At 51.2% G+C, this 19,632-nt stretch overlaps 2 protein-coding genes across 2 annotated transcripts; one reads left to right on the plus strand and one right to left on the minus strand.

The window, feature by feature from the left end:
* The first annotated feature begins 4,725 nt into the window (after nucleotides 1–4,725).
* Nucleotides 4,726–5,990, plus strand: LOC100908999 (ribosome biogenesis protein BRX1 homolog). The gene is made up of 4 exons (XM_003738309.2): nucleotides 4,726–4,869; nucleotides 4,967–5,128; nucleotides 5,249–5,752; nucleotides 5,879–5,990. The coding sequence occupies exons 1-4, from the start codon at nucleotides 4,726–4,728 to the stop codon at nucleotides 5,939–5,941; spliced, it is 873 nt and encodes a 290-aa protein (XP_003738357.1). The 3' UTR covers nucleotides 5,942–5,990.
* Nucleotides 5,991–8,836: 2,846 nt separating this feature from the next.
* On the minus strand, nucleotides 8,837–14,381 carry LOC100909143 (serine/threonine-protein kinase D3). The gene is made up of 14 exons (XM_018641633.1): nucleotides 14,346–14,381; nucleotides 13,959–14,161; nucleotides 13,721–13,854; nucleotides 13,136–13,586; nucleotides 12,799–12,947; nucleotides 12,364–12,620; nucleotides 11,887–12,252; nucleotides 11,579–11,673; nucleotides 11,333–11,426; nucleotides 10,992–11,132; nucleotides 10,725–10,817; nucleotides 10,392–10,487; nucleotides 10,080–10,187; nucleotides 8,837–9,931 (listed from the first exon to the last, which is right to left on the minus strand). The coding sequence occupies exons 1-14, from the start codon at nucleotides 14,379–14,381 to the stop codon at nucleotides 9,593–9,595; spliced, it is 2,562 nt and encodes an 853-aa protein (XP_018497149.1). The 3' UTR covers nucleotides 8,837–9,592.
* Nucleotides 14,382–19,632: the final 5,251 nt, after the last annotated feature.

A 19,632-nucleotide genomic window follows, 5' to 3' on the forward strand; every position in this document is an offset into this window, starting at 1 on the left:
TTTCGTTCGCAAATTCCAGGTGAGGGAAGGCCGTCAAGATCATGACGGAATTCTGTCGTCGGAACTCCGTAGAGTACGGGGAATCGATGTTCGATACGCTCGTCATCACCCGGAGGTCGGCGACAAGTCAACTGCCTCGGTAACGCCATTCATTTGAGCTCTCCACAGAGCGATATCCGAGTCTCATTAATAAATTCTATCAATTTCGTAGTACATTGTGGGCAATGGTGATTTTAGAGCGAATTGTTCAAAGCTCGCTTAAAGCCGAGTCGAAGCGGAACCTGGAGAAACAACACTGCTAATGATGTACGATGCCTCATGTAATCCCATGTCCAGCAATAGTTTCCTTGTAGCCTTTGCGTAGAATCGAGACTGCAGGCACAAGAAGAACGTTGGGAAGTATTGCGCTAGTCGTTGGGCCAGTTCGCGCGCTAGGAATTCGGAACCGCCCTGAGTCATAGACTACATAGACTACATGGACTCTGCCAGATCAGCTCCCTGCGTTCTCTTAGTCCATGACTCTGATATGAAAATGTTATCTTCTCAAAGTATATGAGGACGGGCTCAGACACGTCAGGGACAAGCGCACGAAAAAGCTCAGGAGACAAGACCCGCGAAAAGCTCCGACCCCTGAGGGCGCGCATCCGAATTCTGGCTCCATGAGATTTGAAGCTATTTTCAGGATTAAATAATAAGTAATAAATGATTACAAATAGAAGCGTTTTTGGTCATGCAGAGCTATGCGTAATCAATTCTCATCAACTCATCACACCAATCTCGCACGTCGTACGTCATCATGGCCGAATGTACCCCGAGCGTGACAGGTCACTCGAGATCCCGCCTTTTCCTCAGCAAGCATGAGTTAGCGCCGGAGATCGCACAATTATGAAGAAATCCGGAAATTTCTGAGTCTTCGTCCAAGTGAGTGTCTTATCGCTGCCAAGAACGTGGCAAAGGAGAAGTTCGTCGAGGACTTCATTCTTTACTCGGCCTTACTACGGAGGGTCACCCGATTCCGTCGAATCCGAAGTAAGTAGGTACATATATCTAGTCATGCTAAGCCTGCAATGGACGCTGACTCAAACGGCAAAGGAGCTGTGAAGTCGGGTTATCGCATGCGGTGAGAAGGTCCCCAAGGAGCGACGCTATCGTCCATCGCAGAACACCCCTGACCGAGATTAACGAATCTACGCGGCTGGCTATCGCTCGGCGCTGTGGAGTGTGGAAGAGGGCGAACTCAGATCTCGACGAGCAAGCGACATCCGCGAAGCGTGATTGGTTGGCCGCTGACGCTTTTGGGTACGCGGGTGGGAATTCCCTGGAAAGGTTCGTGCGAAAGTTGTCTGATAGTGAGCTTGTGTACTTGCAGCATCTCGTTGTGTGGATCAAGGCAACAGATCGTAGGCGAGGTCCGCATTTTCCCGACTGCTCAGACGATGGTTCCGCGACGAGAATGCGAGCGCAGAAAATACCATCCTCCATACATCTCAAGTCAAGGATACCGTGGATTTCGCTCCATCCAATTAACTTCGGTCAATTTCGAACGTGAGCGCCTCAGAACTGCGCGATACGACTGCATGGATGAGGTAACTATTTTTGCCGGTATTGTCACGTTCCTGCAACGAGCTGTTACCGCAATGATCAATCGAGAGACAAGGAGCGCCGACTGGCGTGAGGCTCGGTGCCATCCAGAGTGCGTTTATATACGGACCACATAGCGATCGGAAAACGCGGATCGGCGCGAGATACTTGAGAAAGTTTTTGCATTTTGGATGTGGAAGGGAGCCCGATGTGTCTCCTTCCTCTGTGGATGTGGAAGGGAGCTCGATGTGTGTGCATCCTCTGTGGATGCGGAAGGGAGCTCGATGTGTCTCCTTCCTCTGTGGATGTGGAAGGGAGCCCGATGTGTCTCCTTCCTCTGTGGATGTGGAAGGGAGCCCGATGTGCCTCAATCCTCTGTGGATGTGGAAGGAAACCCGATGTGTCTCCATCCTCTGTGGATGTGGAAGGGAGCCAGAGCTTGTCATTGCTCTCGTTGAGTTTTTCGAGGTGTGATGTCACGAAGTCGAGAGTGGCCTGAAGTGTTGCAGGATCGGTCGTTTCGTCTGCGAGTAAGCTGCCCGCATACTTCGCGACCTCCTGGATTTCTGTCACGATCAAGTTTCGCATGATCAAATCGCGATCATCGGTGCTCCGTTGTGAATTCGTCGCCATTCTCACGAATTTCGCTGGGCGTCAAAATAAAACGCATTAGTGTTTGATGTATTTTTCTTTTTTTTGGAGAGAAGTCTGCTTGTTGTCGGAAGCGTTTCACCCCGGGCATCCTGGCTGCGGCGCAAAGTATAAGTTCCTGTAGATTCTTCAGAATTGTAAGCGTCTCGCGCTGTTCCTGGTGATCTGTCGGGGCTCCCAGAGCCATCTTGGCACGGAATGATGCCTTCCTCCAGGCTGTTGACGGTTCTTCGTGCTTGAGAACAGCCACACTGTCTCAAATTTTGATGTCTACATACCGCCTGTATGTCAACGGTAACTTCTCCGATTTCCAGGAGAACAATTCGCCGGCCTTCCGCACAGTGATATTGCAACCAGGAAACCCAGAAGGCGGTTGTGTTGACGTCTCGAAATTGAAGAACGCGTCGTCGAGATCTTCGCTTGACGCGGACTCCGGAGAGGAAGGCACATCTACAATATGATCCGGCGAAGCGGCATGTGTGGTAGAGGTGTGCGTGGTTTTGCTCAACTTTTCCTGTCTCGTGGTAGATGACGGCTCCGATTTGGTTGCCTTGCCGCGCTTCTTCGTCTGTGCGGTTTGACAATTTACCCCCCAGGGTGACATCCAACGAATAAGTGTTTGGAGTCGCAAGGATGTCTCCAAGCCATCTGTAGTTTGGTTTAAGAATTCTACCGCAGTAGAGAACCAATTGTTTGTGGATGCAGAAATGGTCTGGTAGAGTGTAATCAATAGGGTTTTGAGTTCCGGGTTCTTTGACCATTGGGAATAATAACCCTGTTTCAGCAAGATTGCAGTCCAGAATTTCGCTTTCTGGTGATTGTAAGAATCCTCGAGAACAGTGAGAATTATTTGAAGGAGATAATCGATCGGATAGAGAGGACTTTCGTGGTTGCTGTCGTCCAGAAGGGCCTGGTTTTTGTCTTGCAGTTGTTTCGTTACGTTCTGCAAGAGTTCCTTCACCGCCTGAATACATTCTTCTGAGCTGAACGTCCACTCTTTCTGAACTTCTTGAATCGTCTCGTCGGCCTCGTACAGTACCTTTGGAGTTGTCGCCGTCTTCGGAAGGCTTACCTCTAGGATTTGTTTTGGCGGGGACGTGGTAAGGGAACCCTGTCACGTGGTTACGCGCGCTACGCAAAGGGAGAGGGTGGTGGGAAGTGAGATACTATGAGTGCACAATGGGAAATAATGCGATGGTGGTGGCGCGCGCGGGGAAAGGCTCTGCTACGGGCTGTTGGGCGCAAGTAGCCCAAAAAGAAGTCAGTACGAGACCGAAGGAGCAGCATGGGAGTCGACATGGGAATCATGAGACTCTAGGCGGGGCGAGATGAAATTATCCAGGCGCAAGGGAGTCGGCGCTTCGGATGTCTAACACGATGAAGGGTGAGCGAGTGAGCACAAACTCCGATTTATCGACGTCGAGTCCTTGCTAGCCGACCTCCAAAAATAATGGAAATCGAGCTCCAAGCGGGATAATGGGTGTAGAAGCCCTAGCGAAGGATCACATAGAGATCAATGTTGATCGAGGTGTGGTCGCGCTCGATGGGCTGTGTTCTGATTCCCAGATTGAACTAGATGCCGAGGAAGTGGAGAAGTCCTAGGAGGGATTCGGTATTCGATCGAGAGACGGAGTGGGAGGGTGATTTGGTTTCTTGGAAAAATAATTTTAGATAGTTATAGAAATGAGTCAAAAAGTTATTTTATCAAAGAAACAAGGTCTTCCAGGCTGCGTATCTCTCTACGGATGCGATAGCCTTCCTTCACGTCCGCAGTCTGTTTAGCGCGCTGAGTCCGCGTAGTGGCGTCCTCGAATGTCTTCAGCTCATTATACATCGCAAGCTAGCTTCTTGCGATCGGCTCATCGTTGCTGATATCCCCCAAGAGCTTCCAGTCTTGATACAGCTCTTCCGCGCGGTCGCGAGCACTTGCGTTCCGAGTCTCGAGCGTCTCGAACGTCGTGATCTTATTGCTATAGAAGACATCTATTCTTCCCTGGAGGAATGGCTCAAATCTTCAAGGTCTGCAGCAAGGGTGTCAAGCACAGCGTCTTCAGCCCATCCCAGCTTTCCCAGAGTCTTCGACGATCGGAAGGTGAAGAATCATCGATGGGAGACTGCCATCCTTAGTCTCGACATCCTGGCTCGCGGTCCTCTGCCATAAGAATCACTGAGCGAGCGACTTCCAGTTTCCCCAAGTTTTCAGATCGCGGACTTGGAACTGGTAGGTTCGTCGTCCTCCCGAAATTTTCCCGCAATCCTCACGCCTAGATGTGATCATCGCGGGAGCTGGCTCGATGGTTTGTGCGCCACCGTCGGGCCGCTGATGCAGCGGGCAGACCGGCTGTCGGCCATCTTGGTTCGCGATCAAACCCTCTCAGCTCTCAAACTCTCAACACGTGCGTTTGTGTTGTGTTCTGAATCGAGCTCTACGGAAAGAGAACGGATCCTCTATTCTAATTCAATCTCGTGCCGATCACTCCATCCGGAGTCAGGATGGGGAAGTGGAAGCTTCTGAAACGAAAGATGGAGAAGGGACAGGAATCCTCGTCAGGCTCATCAGATTCGGAAACCGAAGTTCCACAGACGAGAAATTCCGACGATGTGCCGAAAACTAGGAATCGATGGACCAACAGACAGGTATTCGAAACGTTATCTCGGATAGACTCCAGGCATAGCGGAAAAGAGACTGCGATGGTTATTGCGCCCTGCCTTAACCGTTGATTTTTACTCGCAGCGATTGCTGATTTTCGCATCTCGGGGCATTACATATCGGGACCGGCACCTGATGAACTCGTTCAAGGGCATGCTAGCGCATTCGAAACAAGAGTGTAAATTCGAGAAGAAGGACAATCTAGCTGTGATCAACGAAATTGCAGAAATGAAAAACTGTAACAGAGTGAGTACCGGGACGGCTGCGCGGGCGGAATGTTGACCTCAGTAATTTCCGGACCTCTTTCGAAGGAACATCTTTGCCGCGTTCTTATTGCTAAGACAACTTGAATAATCAATCCCGCAGGTCATGTATTTTGAGAATCGCAAAAAATCCGACACGTACATGTGGCTGGCCAACATGGAAACCGGACCGACTCTGAAGTTCCTCGTTCAGAACGTACACACTATGGAGGAACTAAAGTTCACGGGGAATTGTCTCCGAGGATCGCGGCCCTTCCTCTCGTTCGATCCGGGCTTCGACGAGCATCCTTGGTCCCGAGTCGTCAAAGAGGTCCTCGCACAAACGTTCGGAACTCCGGCCTATCATCCGAAAAGTCAACCATTTTTCGACCACGTCTTCACGTTCCGGATTCTCGATAAGCGCATATGGTTCCGGAACTACCAGGTCGTCGAAGAAGATGGTTCTCTCGTCGAGATCGGACCTCGCTTCTGTCTCAATCTTGTGAAAATCTTCGATGGACCATTTTCCGGGGCGATCATCTACACAAATCCGAATTACGTGGCGCCTAACAAAGCTCGCCGTTTGGCGAAGCAGGACAACACCTACGTAAACAGAATTGAACAAAAGGTGAGGTTTTAATTTCGTCGTTGCGTGTGAGCTTGGCAGGGGCTCTCAGTTCGTACCGAGTTTATTCTATGGCCCACCCGCTTCAGCTTTGCTTCTTTCTAAAAACTCCGAATTCTCTCTTTACAGGCGAAACGGAGCCGTATTGAGAGCCTGCCAGCGGGGAACCCGGAAGAACTAGATTTTAACTAGATGTGTTAATAAAGTGTTCCGGATCATCAGGGATGTTTGACATCGAAAATTTTTGTGATCATTGCGCTTCCGGAATCCTAGGGATGACCAAATCATCAAGCGAGCCCAAATGCGCCCGGAGGTCTCCCCTGAGGTTTCCTGTTTTCATGTCCGGAGAGGGGGCGGATGATTCCCGCGTGAATTCGAGTCGCAATGTTCAGAGGGACCCGCGCCCTACAAAACCAAGCGTTTGCTGCGCGAACATCGGGCTGGAGAGCGGACATCGAAGGCGGGCACTCCACCCCATTTTCTGAATCGTTCTATGCAATTCAGTCAACTCTCCAATTCACAGCAATTTTCGCGGAAAGTGGCACCCGGGCGATTCTCCATATCCGTGAACAATCGTTGAGAGACGGTTCGCTCAGATGAGACTTTCTGCTCCAGCCCTTGCCTCATGCTCGTTCCGTCGACAACTGGGCGCCACGCACGAACAAAGAGCGTGGGAATCCAACACTGACTTGGAAGTGGGACTATTTCTTCGGGGATTGTGATAGGCGGACATTTCCATGGAGAAACTGCGTCAAGTGGATTAAAACGACAAGGAAGGGCGTGTCCTCTAACATCGCAGCTCTAGTGGTGATGTATGCGTCCCGTATATCGGAAAGGTGGCTACAAGTTGGTCACAGCGCGGTCTTCTCGTCGCAACTATGACCGTCGGCTGCTGCCGGATAATTTCGCTCCCGGTCGTCACTCGGACGGTTTCCCCTCCTTCGATCCTGGGATCCCTTCACCTGAAGCCGGTAACTTGAAAGAGAAATAGTGGTATCGGGTCTGCCGCAGCTGCAATTTCGGCCAGCTCGCTTGGTGCATCGCGCATTTGTGCTCCTCGTGCATTCGGGAACGGACAGGTGCTTGGCTTGATATGGTTCCGACGAGTGTTCCTCTGCCTCTCTCGAGTGGATTGAGCGCGAAAACAACATGCAGAGGAGACTCCTGTCGGAACTTTCGATCAATATCAAGATTTCCTGACCGAGCCATTCGCTGCGTCGTGCTGTGCTTGTTGTACTCCCTGAATACGACGCTGGATCGAGAAACCCAGAGCGCCAGCCTGGACCGCTTCCAAGGGAAATATTGTGTCATCTCGTGTGATCTCCTAAGAATTCCGAAAAGCATCACCGTGTTGTAAGCATGGCGTGATGGATCTCTCATTCGATATCTGAAAATACGACTCCGAATACTCACGGATGCCATCACCTTTTGAGGGAATCCTATGCTTTCATCTCGATTATGGGTCCGGGGTCAGACGGAGAATGCTTTCTTATGAGTTCGTGGAGCATCCATCTTACCGCATCAACGGTATATACAGGGTCGCTGGAAGGAAACAAACAGAAACGCTCCGTTCCCAGTGACCAAGTGTAACTTTTCACGAGTATCCGATCACGATCGCTATGAGGGAATGAGGGCGAGGAGGCGTCGGACGTTGATTGGCTTGATAACTTCGGAAGGATATGGAACGCGCGGAGCATCCCGGCCCGAGTGATCTAGCTGGGGTCGAACGAACAAATAGACGACTAGAGGGACCGACAGAGCTCCTGATCACATCCACGCACGCGTCGACCCCGCTCGATCGGGCGATTAATTTGCTCTTCATCCACCTGCTCACACTAAATGCTCCGTGAGAGACCGAAGCCGTCTGCGGTTGGAGCGACACACTCTCCGTCAAGGTCATCTCTGAGCAATCCGTTCCCGTGCCAATGGTCCCGAGTCCTCCGGCCGGCAGCCGAGCTGCTCCGCTCGATTGGTCTCCACGCCACCTGCATTCAGTGAACCTATTCTCCGGAGAATTTCCCATTGTATGAGGAGCGCAGCATCGAGTGAACAACGCGCCTTCGGATTCCTCGAAGATAACACTTAAGCGCTCCCTTCCCCGACTGACTGTCGATCACATAACTGCGACGTACAGGAAAGACAATGTGGAGATTCATCTCATTTCGGGCTCATCGTTAGTCCTCGATTTATTCGACTGATTGTATAATTGTGTCGATGCAAATCGAAAGATGATTACCTGACTCGTGATCATCATCATGGTAATGATAATTATTATGACCCTACAATCACGATGAAAACAGCGCAGGTCTTCGCGACGTCGAAGTTGCTGAGGTTTGCATGCACAATTGCGTCATACTTGCTCCCACAGCGCAACACTCGGATCCAACCGCGGAGCTGCCTTCCGAAAAGGGGATGAATTGATTGTACAAACTTGAATCGAGTCAACTGCGGCGAATCTTTCCATAACTATCGAGTATCTACGGTCCGGCCAATCATGTACGTGAGATGGTCTGCTCGATTGACATCGATCCCGTGGAGGCTTCTGAATTCGCCTCCGCGACCAGCAGAAGACACGAGGAATGATATCTCTTCTCAGTCAGCAAAAACACAAAACGAACATTTCACAACACGTGGACAGTACTATTCTGACGCCGATCACACAATGCTCCCATTCTCCAGCCGCTCGCTCTCTCAAGATTCGGATCCAATCGAATAAAGCGATTCCCGTAGAACGCTCCTAGTATGACTCTTGATTTCGTGGATTGACCAGGCCCTCGGCCTCGCGAATCAGGAAAGTGCAAAACTCGGTCTGGATTTTTTTGGCGGTCCCGCGCGAGCAAGCTCAGGGAGATTTCTGATAGATCGAAATGAAAAATTCTCCTGACAAGACAATAGAAACTCTCCGAATCTCTCCAAGCTCATACAGATAACAGCGACCAGAATCGAGTAACGGTCGAGCATTGAAATTAAGCGCGAAAAATACTTCAGCTCTCAACGATTCATCGTCCATCAATCTGTGTACAAGAGGTAAGATCCATAGTAGTTAAGAATCCGTGAGGAAAATTGCGTGATGCCTACACCTCATCGAATTGTCATTTCGATATCTAGAGTCTCAGATATGTGGCGCGGAATATCCGGTATTCCAGTCGCCCCAGCATCGGGTTTTTGTAGTTCAAGTGCTCCGTTGAAAAGAAGAACGGTTATTGAGATAACAATATCATCACCATTATAGAGGAGGCGATGCAAGATGATTGACGAACAAAGTTAGAATTGGCTCTAATTATTTGAGAAGGGCTTCAATTTCTAAGTATCATAGCCAGTCATTCGAGAGACAGCGCGGCAGTTCGTTGTCCGGTCCTCTCTAAATCCATCCAAATCAGTATCACTCGATCGATTCATTATTGTTCATACAAATGGGACATGCAGACGTATTTTCGGGTAATTCATTATTCGCATCAACAATTCGTCTTAAAAGAGTATAACAATACAGTCGTCGGAATGTAACATCCTTACTGGGCCGGAAGAAGGAGCACTAATCTCTACGCTGGCTATGTGCCTAAAAGCTACGTGATCATTCGTAGGGGATCACCCTGTAGACTGTGTGTATGGGGGTCCGAACCGGGTGCGAATCCTTGCTGATTCCGAGAAAGTGTAGTCACGACACAAGAGGACGACAGTCGTCGGTGCTGGAAGTGCAAGTCATCCGAGACGCAGTGATTGTGCAAAGATGGGCCAGGGCTCCCGGTACGACTCCCTCAGACATTGATTCGGAGACTAGGAGAGCGAGAGGACGCAACCGAGAGGGTTCGACTGCTGCTGCTTCAGGATATCGGTTCCCGACGTTCAGAGTTTGATCCTATTGAACTGCTGATCGGTCGTCGGTGTCGTCGGTTCCGACACTTCGGTTTGCACCGAGAGCTTCTGCCGCACGGGAGCGTGTTGTGCGTTCGCCTCAGCACCGCTTGCTTCCGATGCAGACTTCTCGTGGCATGGCGGACGATCGGGAAGATCAAGGTGGTTCTTTAAAGCAAAGCTCTCCCAGAAAGCGTCATCCGATTCATGCGTGAGATAGCGAACTCCCACTTGGCTTTCGAGGTGGATCAAATCCGTCCACATCTGATAGTTTTGCAGCCACGTATGCGCGAGAGATTTGTCGACCGTGAAGCGTTTTCTTGTCTTAACCTGAGCGAGAGGAGGATCAGGATATTAGTTCTTCGGTTCGAATGCCGAGTATATAGGGGATCGGATGTATTTCGGATTCATCAATCAGGACGAGCTCAATTCGAGGAGAGGAGGAGGTTCCATCAGCTCAACTTCAGCTATTCCTCACCTGTAAGAGGTTACTGATAAGATCAACTGCATCGACCGAAATCTCTTTCCAAGGCTGCGGTGGATACATGAAGTCGGCGTTCTGGATTTGATCGTTGATATCCTCGTCCTGAAAATCAGACGGAAAATCGTTGAGGGAATCCTAAGCTATCAGCAAGCTCAATGCAATCGATTGGGCTGTTCTCCCATATAGCAGCACTGATATGCCGATGCTCAATCGCTTGTGCAAGCGTGTCTTAGGCTTCCGCGCAAGCAATTCCATTATGTAACGGAGACTTCCGTACCGCAAGTTATCCGCCCTCAGTGGACTCACCTCGTTGAAGGGGAAAGTTCCAGATAGACTGACATAGATAATGACGCCCACCGACCACATGTCGAGGGACCTATTATAGCCTTTATCACGAAGCACCTGCAAGGATTGATTCGTATTTCACTCGCCCGCTCGGACACTGAGAGGGACATTTTTGCGACGCTGGACGCCCTGAGCGAATCAGGCGCCTGATCATTTTCTACAGTGAACGACTTCATTCCAGTCCTCTGAATTACGGTGCCTTCCGAATCCGGATGAAGGTGAATATTCGGCGCCGAGTGGTTTCATTCGAATCACGGAGTATCATTGCTATATCATGTGGACCCGGAGGCTTACCTCTGGAGCGAGATAAGCAGGTGTGCCAACTACTGATCGACGAAAACTCGTTTCACCAATTATTCTGGCGAATCCGAAATCACAGAGTTTCACCTGGAGAGGGAATTCGGAGAATGAAGTTCAGGACTGAATAAGATCCAGCAATGGAGTTCGAAATGTCGGCATTCGGACTTTCGAGCAAAGCTCCGGCTAGCTGCGTGTCCACGCTCGGATTCCAATTTCGAGAGTTTTGAAGGGACCGGAGAATCTCAAGGCTGAAAAGGTTACCTGGGGCAAGTCGTTGTCACTGCTAAGGAGCACATTCTCCGGCTTAAGATCGCAGTGAACAATGTTCTTGGAATGAAGAAATTTCAGCGCCATCAGGATTTGATATATCAGGAAACGGGTTGTGCGTTCCGTAAGCCGTCCCTAAAAACGCGTCGGGAGAAGAGCTCGTGAGGGTGAATCATGGCCTAGAGATCCTCGCGAGGAACGAACAATAGAGGGAAAAAACTGAATCGCGGATTAGATGGCGTGCTCGCGCAGCTTAGCGATGGATCCGGAACGAGATCGGAAGCGATCGCAGAGCGTTGACGGCGGGAGCAACGCGGTCTTTCGACCGGACTGACCTTGGAACATTGCAGAATCATCTCTAACATGTCGCCTTTGAGTTTCTCCATCACGACGAAAATTCGTTCCGGAGTTTCGTACATCCGCTCGAGTCTGCAGAAATCCGATGGGATTAGAATCCCCGTGCGGAACTCTCCCCGTGCATCTCCATGGCTCATGCATTCTCGGCGAACGGTCAGGAGGTAAAGAAGGAAGCACGGAGACCTTCGCTTATCTCGTTCGAGTAATCTCACGACGGAACTTACGTTACGACTCCAGGATGTTGAATATTTTGAAGTATTGACACTTCGTTCTTGAGTTGAGCTTCCTGTTTCGTTGGAAACCGAAGTTTGTCGATCACCTGAGGATATTGAACGTTCAGTGACGTCTTCTATATATTACGAGCACTCCCTCTTCCTCCTCTTATCTCTGTCTGGAGCACTGAGCGTCGGGCTTGACAGCCCGCCGCCGCTCAAAGACATTCTCGAAGTTACCGAGACCCTGTCTTTCGATCGGAAGAAAGTCGATGACGGAGGGAGCGAGCGAAAAATGTTCATGGCGACGTTCTGCTCACCTTAATTGCAACGGGCTTCTGTGTTACTCGGTGAACCCCACCGTAGACGATTCCGAACTGGCCCGAGCCGAGCACCTCATCGGGGAAGATTTGATAGCGGAGACTGATGTCGACGTTTGAACCCTGACTGCCGTCGGCGGGAGAATCCGCCGTTTCGGAAGGTTTGGCTTGAGTCGCGGTTACTGGTAACAAGGCCTGTCGGATGGCGGTTTCCCAACTTTTGTCGCGTTCATCGCCCACGAAAAAAGTGCAGGTGGGAGTTTTCAACTCGAAGCAGAATTGTTGCGGGTTCGATTCGTTGCGGAGTGCCAATACGACGACGTTCGTCAGAAGAATTTCTTTGTAGTAGTTGCTCGAGTGTTCGCTCTGCGGGCGGAAGAACAAGAAGATGGAACATACATTGGATAAGGACGAATAAGAACAAAGGAAGGGAAAATCAGAGACGAGCGGGAGCTCCGACGCCCGACGTTCTCTAACCTGATAGAATGTGAGTGCATTGGTGTCGAGACGACAGTAGTGACGCTTCCGTAGCGCGTCCTTGTCGGTGAAGTGAACGAGCCAGCCCTCCTTTATAATGGCTCCACTGCCGCGTTTTTTCGTGTGCTTCACCGACTGCACGATTCGCATGAGAGGAATGTTGTTCGATGAACTTTCATTCAGAGCTTGCTTCTCATCTTGTGATTCCTGCGATTCTTGAGAACCTTGTTTCGAATTCTCGGCGGTTGACAGCGATTCTGAACCACGCGCTTGCGTCGAACTCTGGAAGAGCAGATGAACACTGAACATCATATCGCGACATCAATATCGCATCGCTTCCGCGGTCAATCGCGTACAGAAGCCACGTCGGGGATTGTGCGTGACCACGGCCGCCTACCTGGGGAACCGTGGCATCCGACGTTTTTCCATCTTGACCGTCGTCCAAGTCGTTATCGCTATCGGCGTCGCCGGTCTTGTTTGCCGGCAAGTCAAGTTCCACCGTGAATTCAGGATTCCAGCCTTTCGGAGCTTCCCCAGGACAGTCCATCGGAACTTTTTCCTCGCATTTCCGGTGCGCGTTGAATCTGAATTTATTTGGCCACAGTCAGATGCTGAATTCTCGATCCTCGAGTCCAATCCTCTAGAATTGACTTTTCTTCGCGGGATCATTCCCCATGGTCAGTGGAATACCGACGCCTATTTCCCGAGCTCCCGTCCAAGTTCCCTGGACGTGATAATTTCGTTCGCCCAATGCCGCGGAATCCGTTCTTACCTGCAGTCTTTGCATTGAACACCCTGACGGAAGAAGCCTTTGAGTAACTTCTTGCAGTGCATGCACATTGTGAGCTTTGTATACGAGTGGACAACGAAGGTGTGCGGGATTCGAATCCTGCCTGCCAATTCGCGTTCTACCCACACTGGTCGACCCATATTCAATGACGGTGAGCGTTTATCGCGGTTCGGTGGCGTCGAGAGCAACACGCTGTGGTCATCGATGAATGCTGGGATGGATGACGCCGCGCGCGAGATCTCGTTGCCCAGCTTGTCTTTGAATTCGGAACTGGGTGACGGCTTCGTGGGCGTCGCCGGCAGGTAGGTAGATGACCGTCTTCTCCGAGTGTGCGTGCAATTGTTGGGGATCTTGTAGGCGCAGCGTTTGTGGAAGTTCTGTCCGCAACCGTCGCATTTCAAACCTTGCCGAGCAAGTCCGAAGAGCATTTCGCCTGTCAAAAGTTAGAACATTGCTACGAACTTCCTAATCCGTATGTATTCCAACGAGAGATGGAGTGCCTCTCGGTCCTGCTGAAGGTTTCCGCTCGATTGAAGTAGATATATTTCCCGAAGATTCTGAACTCACCACAAAAGTCACAAAATGTCGGAGACTTGTAGGAATGGATTTTTAGGCAATGAGGTCGGATTTCTATTTCGTCGGATAGCTCTTTTGACGAAACGATTATTTCTACCAGACAACCCTCGGTTATCTCGGAGACGCTGGAAAATTCGAGAGGGGGCAACGGTTATCTCCCACCATGTCGCGTCTTAGTTTCCGCATGTACGCCACAAATTCTACTGCAGAACTCTTTTTCCCTACGTACGTGTTGATTGGGATGAGTAAGTTATCTTGATTGTAGTCATGTCGAAACAGTAAAAGTCTCTCTGGCAGTCGGGTCAGACCGTGTTCGGGACACTTCCGGTCGAGGAAGTTGCACGCCAGATCTTTGAGCGATTTGAGGTTAAGCTCGGCGGTTTCGATGGAAACACTGTCTCGCACGATGCCGCTTTGCATAAGGAAATTTATCTGGAAGAAGACGACATGAAGGGAATCGCTGTCGAATACCCAACAGGAATGGAGAGGAGCGATGAGCGGAGACGTTAGCCTCGCCAGAGTGAAGAGTTCCTACGGTTCTTCTTTTCTCCGCCTCAGATTCTCGATTCTAACTCAATGCTCGGTCGCGGGTCTCGTGAAACCTCTGGATACTCACCTCGGGCGCCGGTATATTGAGTTTGGGGAGCTCCATGGTCAAGCTGGGTGAAGTCACAGCGCGAGTCAAAAGTTTGAAGCGATGATCTGCAAGTATTGAAAGCCTGCTTTGTGAAATAAGCCTATGCTGTCGGGATCGAGGCTTATTGGTTTAGTTTGCTCCTTCTGCTGCTGAGGGCATTAGCATACGAGAAGTACAATCGCCATAACTTCGTTCGTTGCCGGCGTGATCCCTTTCATCTAGCCCCGCGCATCGAATGCAATTTTTTCAATCCAAAATCTATGTATCTATGCGGCCAACGTCTGAAGAGCCGCTCAATCAACGAATTCCCACTAAGTAAGCGAGCCGCGACACCAATGTAAATGAGCCGGCCGCCGATGAAGCGAGCTAATGCCCATTATCCAGCGACCCTTTTTCGTCAGTGAGTTTGCAGAGCCGTTATTACCCTATATTCTACCAGATAGACCGTAATGGATGCACCGGTCATCCGAGAACACGTGGAACGTTGCCGTCGTCCGCGAACGTGAATCGCCGAATTCATCAGGTCCCAGACCCCGGGAGTTTCCAACAGGCCTTTCTTGCCGAGGGCCTATGATTAGCCATGACGTTCCATCGTTCATTCCCTCGAGGAGTCGGAATGGTTCCCAGAAATCCGAGCTTTCTGCGCGAATCTCCCCTGCGTGTCCTTATCATCCCTATAGCTCAGGATTGAAATACGCATTTTCGAATTAGCCGTCAGCGACATTCGATTCGGGACTCCTGGATCAGATTTGTCCCGAGGAATAAATATACGACGAGGAAGATTCAGAAAAGCAGCTTCACAAAGCCGTACGCTCTCGTGAGTTCCAAAATGTAATTCGTATCTTCGTTGTCATGCGACAAGAAAAGCAAGAGGAAGAACTATTGTTCGATGCGCTCTCTGAGGCTCGGAGGCTTCCGAATTCAGCAATCAAACCCGTTATGAACGGAATTGACACCATCCCTGACGTCGGAATCAATCTCGGTAATTTCCATGGCTCCTCAGAGGGAATTCACACTCCTTCATCTCGGTTGGGAATGTCGGCTCTCGAACCACAATTCAATGCGAGCTGCGGAACGTCTCGTCCAATCTCCGAACGCGACGGCTGAAAAACCGCCGCGCCGTCGCTGGCTCGTGTTTTCTGTTCCCCAGAATTCGTCCCCAGAGCCATACTCGATTACGCTCTTAAGGCGAGCTCGGACCGGTTGCCACCGGCATTACCGATACGTCGCGCGTTTCTCGTTGGACGATCCAATGACCAAGGGAAAGCAATGATTGTTTTGGCTTCCCTCTCCGGATTTCCCGCGACTCTCAAAGCCGAAGCTCCCGAGTCCCTTCTTCCAGCACGCGAGAGGACATGGCATTCTCAGGACGACGCTTGCGAAATGATCTATGCCCGAGCAGCTGCCAGCCGAAACATCTCGACGTCACAACGAGAAAGCCATTTGCATACATTGTGAGTGGCCGCGAAAACCCACATTCACCTGGATACGAGCGTTGCAATTAAGACATTATTTTTGCGGAATATATTCTCTACCTTCTCGTTTGTGCCGTCGTCGCAACATCGCTCTCCGCAGCTCGAGCACGTTTAAAGGCACAGACAGGAACCTCATGAATCCAGACGCGCATCTCTCGCGTGCCGCAGCAGCGAGACCGGTGAGTGTAGTGTGAAAGGTTCAGTGCTGTTGCGGCTGCTCGAGTGGACGGTGGCACCAGCGGCGGCGGAGGCAGCGGCGACTGTCCTGGCAGCGGCAGTGGCAAAACCGTAGTTTGGGCGTGTGTTCTATACTATAAGCTGAGCGGGTGACTCGTTCGAGAAAATTGCATTTCTCACAGCAGAGCGAGCACCTGCCCGAGGTGGACACTGGAGTTTCCAACAGGAGCACTTGCACGCAGACACCTCGTTAAACTCTCGGTTCACGCAGCTGGAGGACGTACAACCGCAGCTGGCACAGGGGGCGGGAAACCGCCGAGCTCCAGACAGAGACGACAACTCCGTCAGAAGAACAACAAGGAGCCCGGATGGTGCGCTCACTGTCCTCGGGTGAGCCCACAAACTCCGACCGACACTGGTGCCAACAGGTGGATGGCGAGTTTGCACGCTTCGCCGTCGAACGACGACTTTCGCCGTTAGAGACACCGTCCGCCCCCACGAAGCGGTCCGAAAAACTGTTAAACGGGAAAAGGCGCTCGTGCGTCGAAGCGGTTCTTGCTGGCGACCGAGAAATATATTGCCAAGGTCTCTTTGGACCACTGATTTCATTGACGTCGAACAAACACTAAGCTTCGTCGGACAGTAGCTACGGTGTTGGTAACGGCGGCGGCGGCGGCGGCGGGGACCGACGGCGAGAACCGCACGTTATTCTACAAAAAACTGCGTGTCGGCGAACCGATCGGTCTGATCTGATCCGTCGCAGTTGCCATTATCAGTTCGGCGTTTCCCTCGCAATGCTCGCCAGTTGGCCTAGCATCTCGGTTTGTCCAGGCCCACCGCACTTGATCACACTCTCACTCGAGTAGGATGGCTACGTGAGCTAAAGACCACCACTCGGACTGCAGCAATGACGAGGAACGAGAGTGTTTCAGTGAACCTCTCGGGAGGGATTAGTTGGTTCCTTTCTTGGTTGAGTTTGTTCTGTGTGAGTATCCTGTGTTCTGTGTTTGGTGAGGAACTCTTTCCAAGGAGAGGGATCTATCGTCGTCGACGCTGCCGTTGATTCCGTCGCAGCCGCTGCCGCCATCCTCTTAGCGAATAGTTCTTTCAATGTCCGTGCCAAGTTCGCCAAGAGCCCGGGTTTCCTATTTTTCTGATGCCAAATTCTTCACGTGTTGCAGCCGACCAACTGAGAGTATTGCGCACGAACGAGCACAGAGCGCTCGCCGTTTTCCGGAGAGGACCTTCGCGGCTGGTTGCGATTCGGAGGTTGGGCAGATCCGCGGCCGAGACGGTCCGTGGATCGTCGACGAGAACCCAGACCTTCGTGACCGATTTCGCGAGCTTGGAGCCCGGGCTCAATTATTGTGCCGAGTGAAGCGCGATTCCCGTATTGGGAAAGTCGATATTCAACTCGATGAGTGAATTAGGATGCGAGACCTTTGTTGCGTGGTGACGAGCTCTGAGAGATGACCCCCGTGATTAACGTCACCAAACGGTGGCTCGTGGACAACACGAATCACCTTCGCGGTATCAGGTACTCTCGGAGGGGCTTGCGCGCGCATACGACGATCACGGAGGATATCGGAAAGTCGGCGTAATCACTTGGACTACATTCATTCGAGAATGGTGAAATAGGACGGATATAAGATAATCTACGACGGGTCCGAAGAAACGGGTCCGATCTGAACAGGAGCCCACGGGTAATGAATCGTGAGCGGGGGGATATTCCCTGTGTACTAGGAGATCGCTCCAATATCGTATCGTTGAGAAAGAGCGGGGCATAGGCTCCTTGAGGAGTTGTGTGCAGCTTCGAGTACACACTTGTTCTAGTAGCAGCATTGGGAGTTCAGAGCTTCAGAGGCAGTAATCGGATCAGACCCCAGTTGACCCCATCGCCAGATACAATAAGTGTTCACCCATATTCTTTCGAAACCTCAGTGTTTCGCTCTCCCCAATGAAGCGACCCTCGAGAGGTCACACGATGAAGATGATCCGATGAGAGGAATGGAATTCGGCGTGAACCTATGAGAAAAAATCTGAGTATCATGGCAAAGATACCGCGTCAGTTCGGGCTCGTTGAGTAATCGTTGTCGGTCTCCTGACCGTGAACATGATCGAGCTTCGGTTTTCATGATTCTCCGGCAACAATCGTCAAGGATGGTCGGACGACGAACGAACATCCGATGAGGTTGATATTAAAAATGCAAAATGATGGCACCGACAACTCGTCCACGAATCTTCGCAGCGATAGCATTGGAGGCCCGCGGACCTTAAACTTTTCTGGTCAAGTTCTCGCTTCTCCGCATCTGCTCAAACTGATTGGTCATAGTCGGCGTCTCTGCGAGGACTTTCTCCTCTGCGAACTCCCCGACGCTCAGTGGTGCTCATGAGGCACATAAATAATATATATACAGACATTTGGAGACGTCTTTCGCTCTGGGCCAGCTAGCGGCAGAGCCAGACGGCCGGCTCGCTGACCGTCGTCATAAAACGAAGCGGGCAATCTAAACGAATTGCTATATCTCCCGCTCACGTAGTCTCGCCCGGTCCGCTGATCCCTCCGCAAGGTGGTCGCAGTGGTCGTCTCAAGATACCAAGAATTGCATAGTTCGGCAGCTTCTCAGATGTCGACAGCGACCGCAAGCTCGCGGTCCACCCCCGCACAAAAAAAAATGTTTCAACCTATTCCAAGTCCTCGTTGGCTTGGTAGGCACACAGACATGATATCAAGCAACCTCTGACGCATTTGATGAGTAAGGCGGATGAACGAGGGTCGAAAGGGTCTTCTCAACTCCCAACCATATTGCGGATCGACCCGAATCAGACCTCAAACTCGATCGTGTCCTTGTCGTCGATGCTGCTCGCCGGACGTATTCACGGACCAAGGCAGACCGGTAACTTCCTTCTGTTGCTCGAAATTACCTACCATAAATGATCTACACCGAGGAGAGGGGGCGATTCCAGATACCAGGACTCGTCGCCAAGAGCCCTGCCTGGAATTTTCGTCCTCAGTGAGTCGGAATAGCGGAAGAATTTTCCCGCGAGCCGCCGCCATTCAGGCAATCGAAAGTTGAGACATGCCAGCGGAATTCATGATTATGTGAGGAGCTATGCTGCTCAGTCGCTGGCAACGTCAATTGGGTCGAAACACCTATCAGCCTCCGCAATTTCTCCGTACGAGCATCATCGATCGACTCCGTGCAAGATCCGCCAGCGAACGCGAAAAGGAAATTCTGATGCAGTACAATTCCTCTTCCTGCCTCCCGAGACCTACCGCGGCTCGATCGAGCCAGGTCATCCATTGGAATTCATTCCTCGCAAGATTCCATCGAATGATTATTTCATTCGTGTTGAGAGCAAGTTCCCTGCAGAACGAGGAAAAACATAACAATGCTTTTGGCGGCTCTCGGAGGCGATCCGTATTTTTGGCAACGGGGGTGATCTTCTATGGAATACGCCGCCGCGACGAATTTGATCAAGGGATCCACACACTCCCACAGGAGGCACACGTTTTGGGTATATCAGTGTGGGCTGATGCAGGGCACGGAGTTCCCCACGGGAACCCCGGCCGAGCATGGATGTATGGGGGGAGAAGCAGCAGCGAGGCTTCA

This window comes from Galendromus occidentalis, unplaced genomic scaffold, assembly GCF_000255335.2.
Source record: "Galendromus occidentalis unplaced genomic scaffold, Mocc_1.1 scf7180000075883, whole genome shotgun sequence".
Taxonomy (NCBI): domain Eukaryota; kingdom Metazoa; phylum Arthropoda; class Arachnida; order Mesostigmata; family Phytoseiidae; genus Galendromus; species Galendromus occidentalis.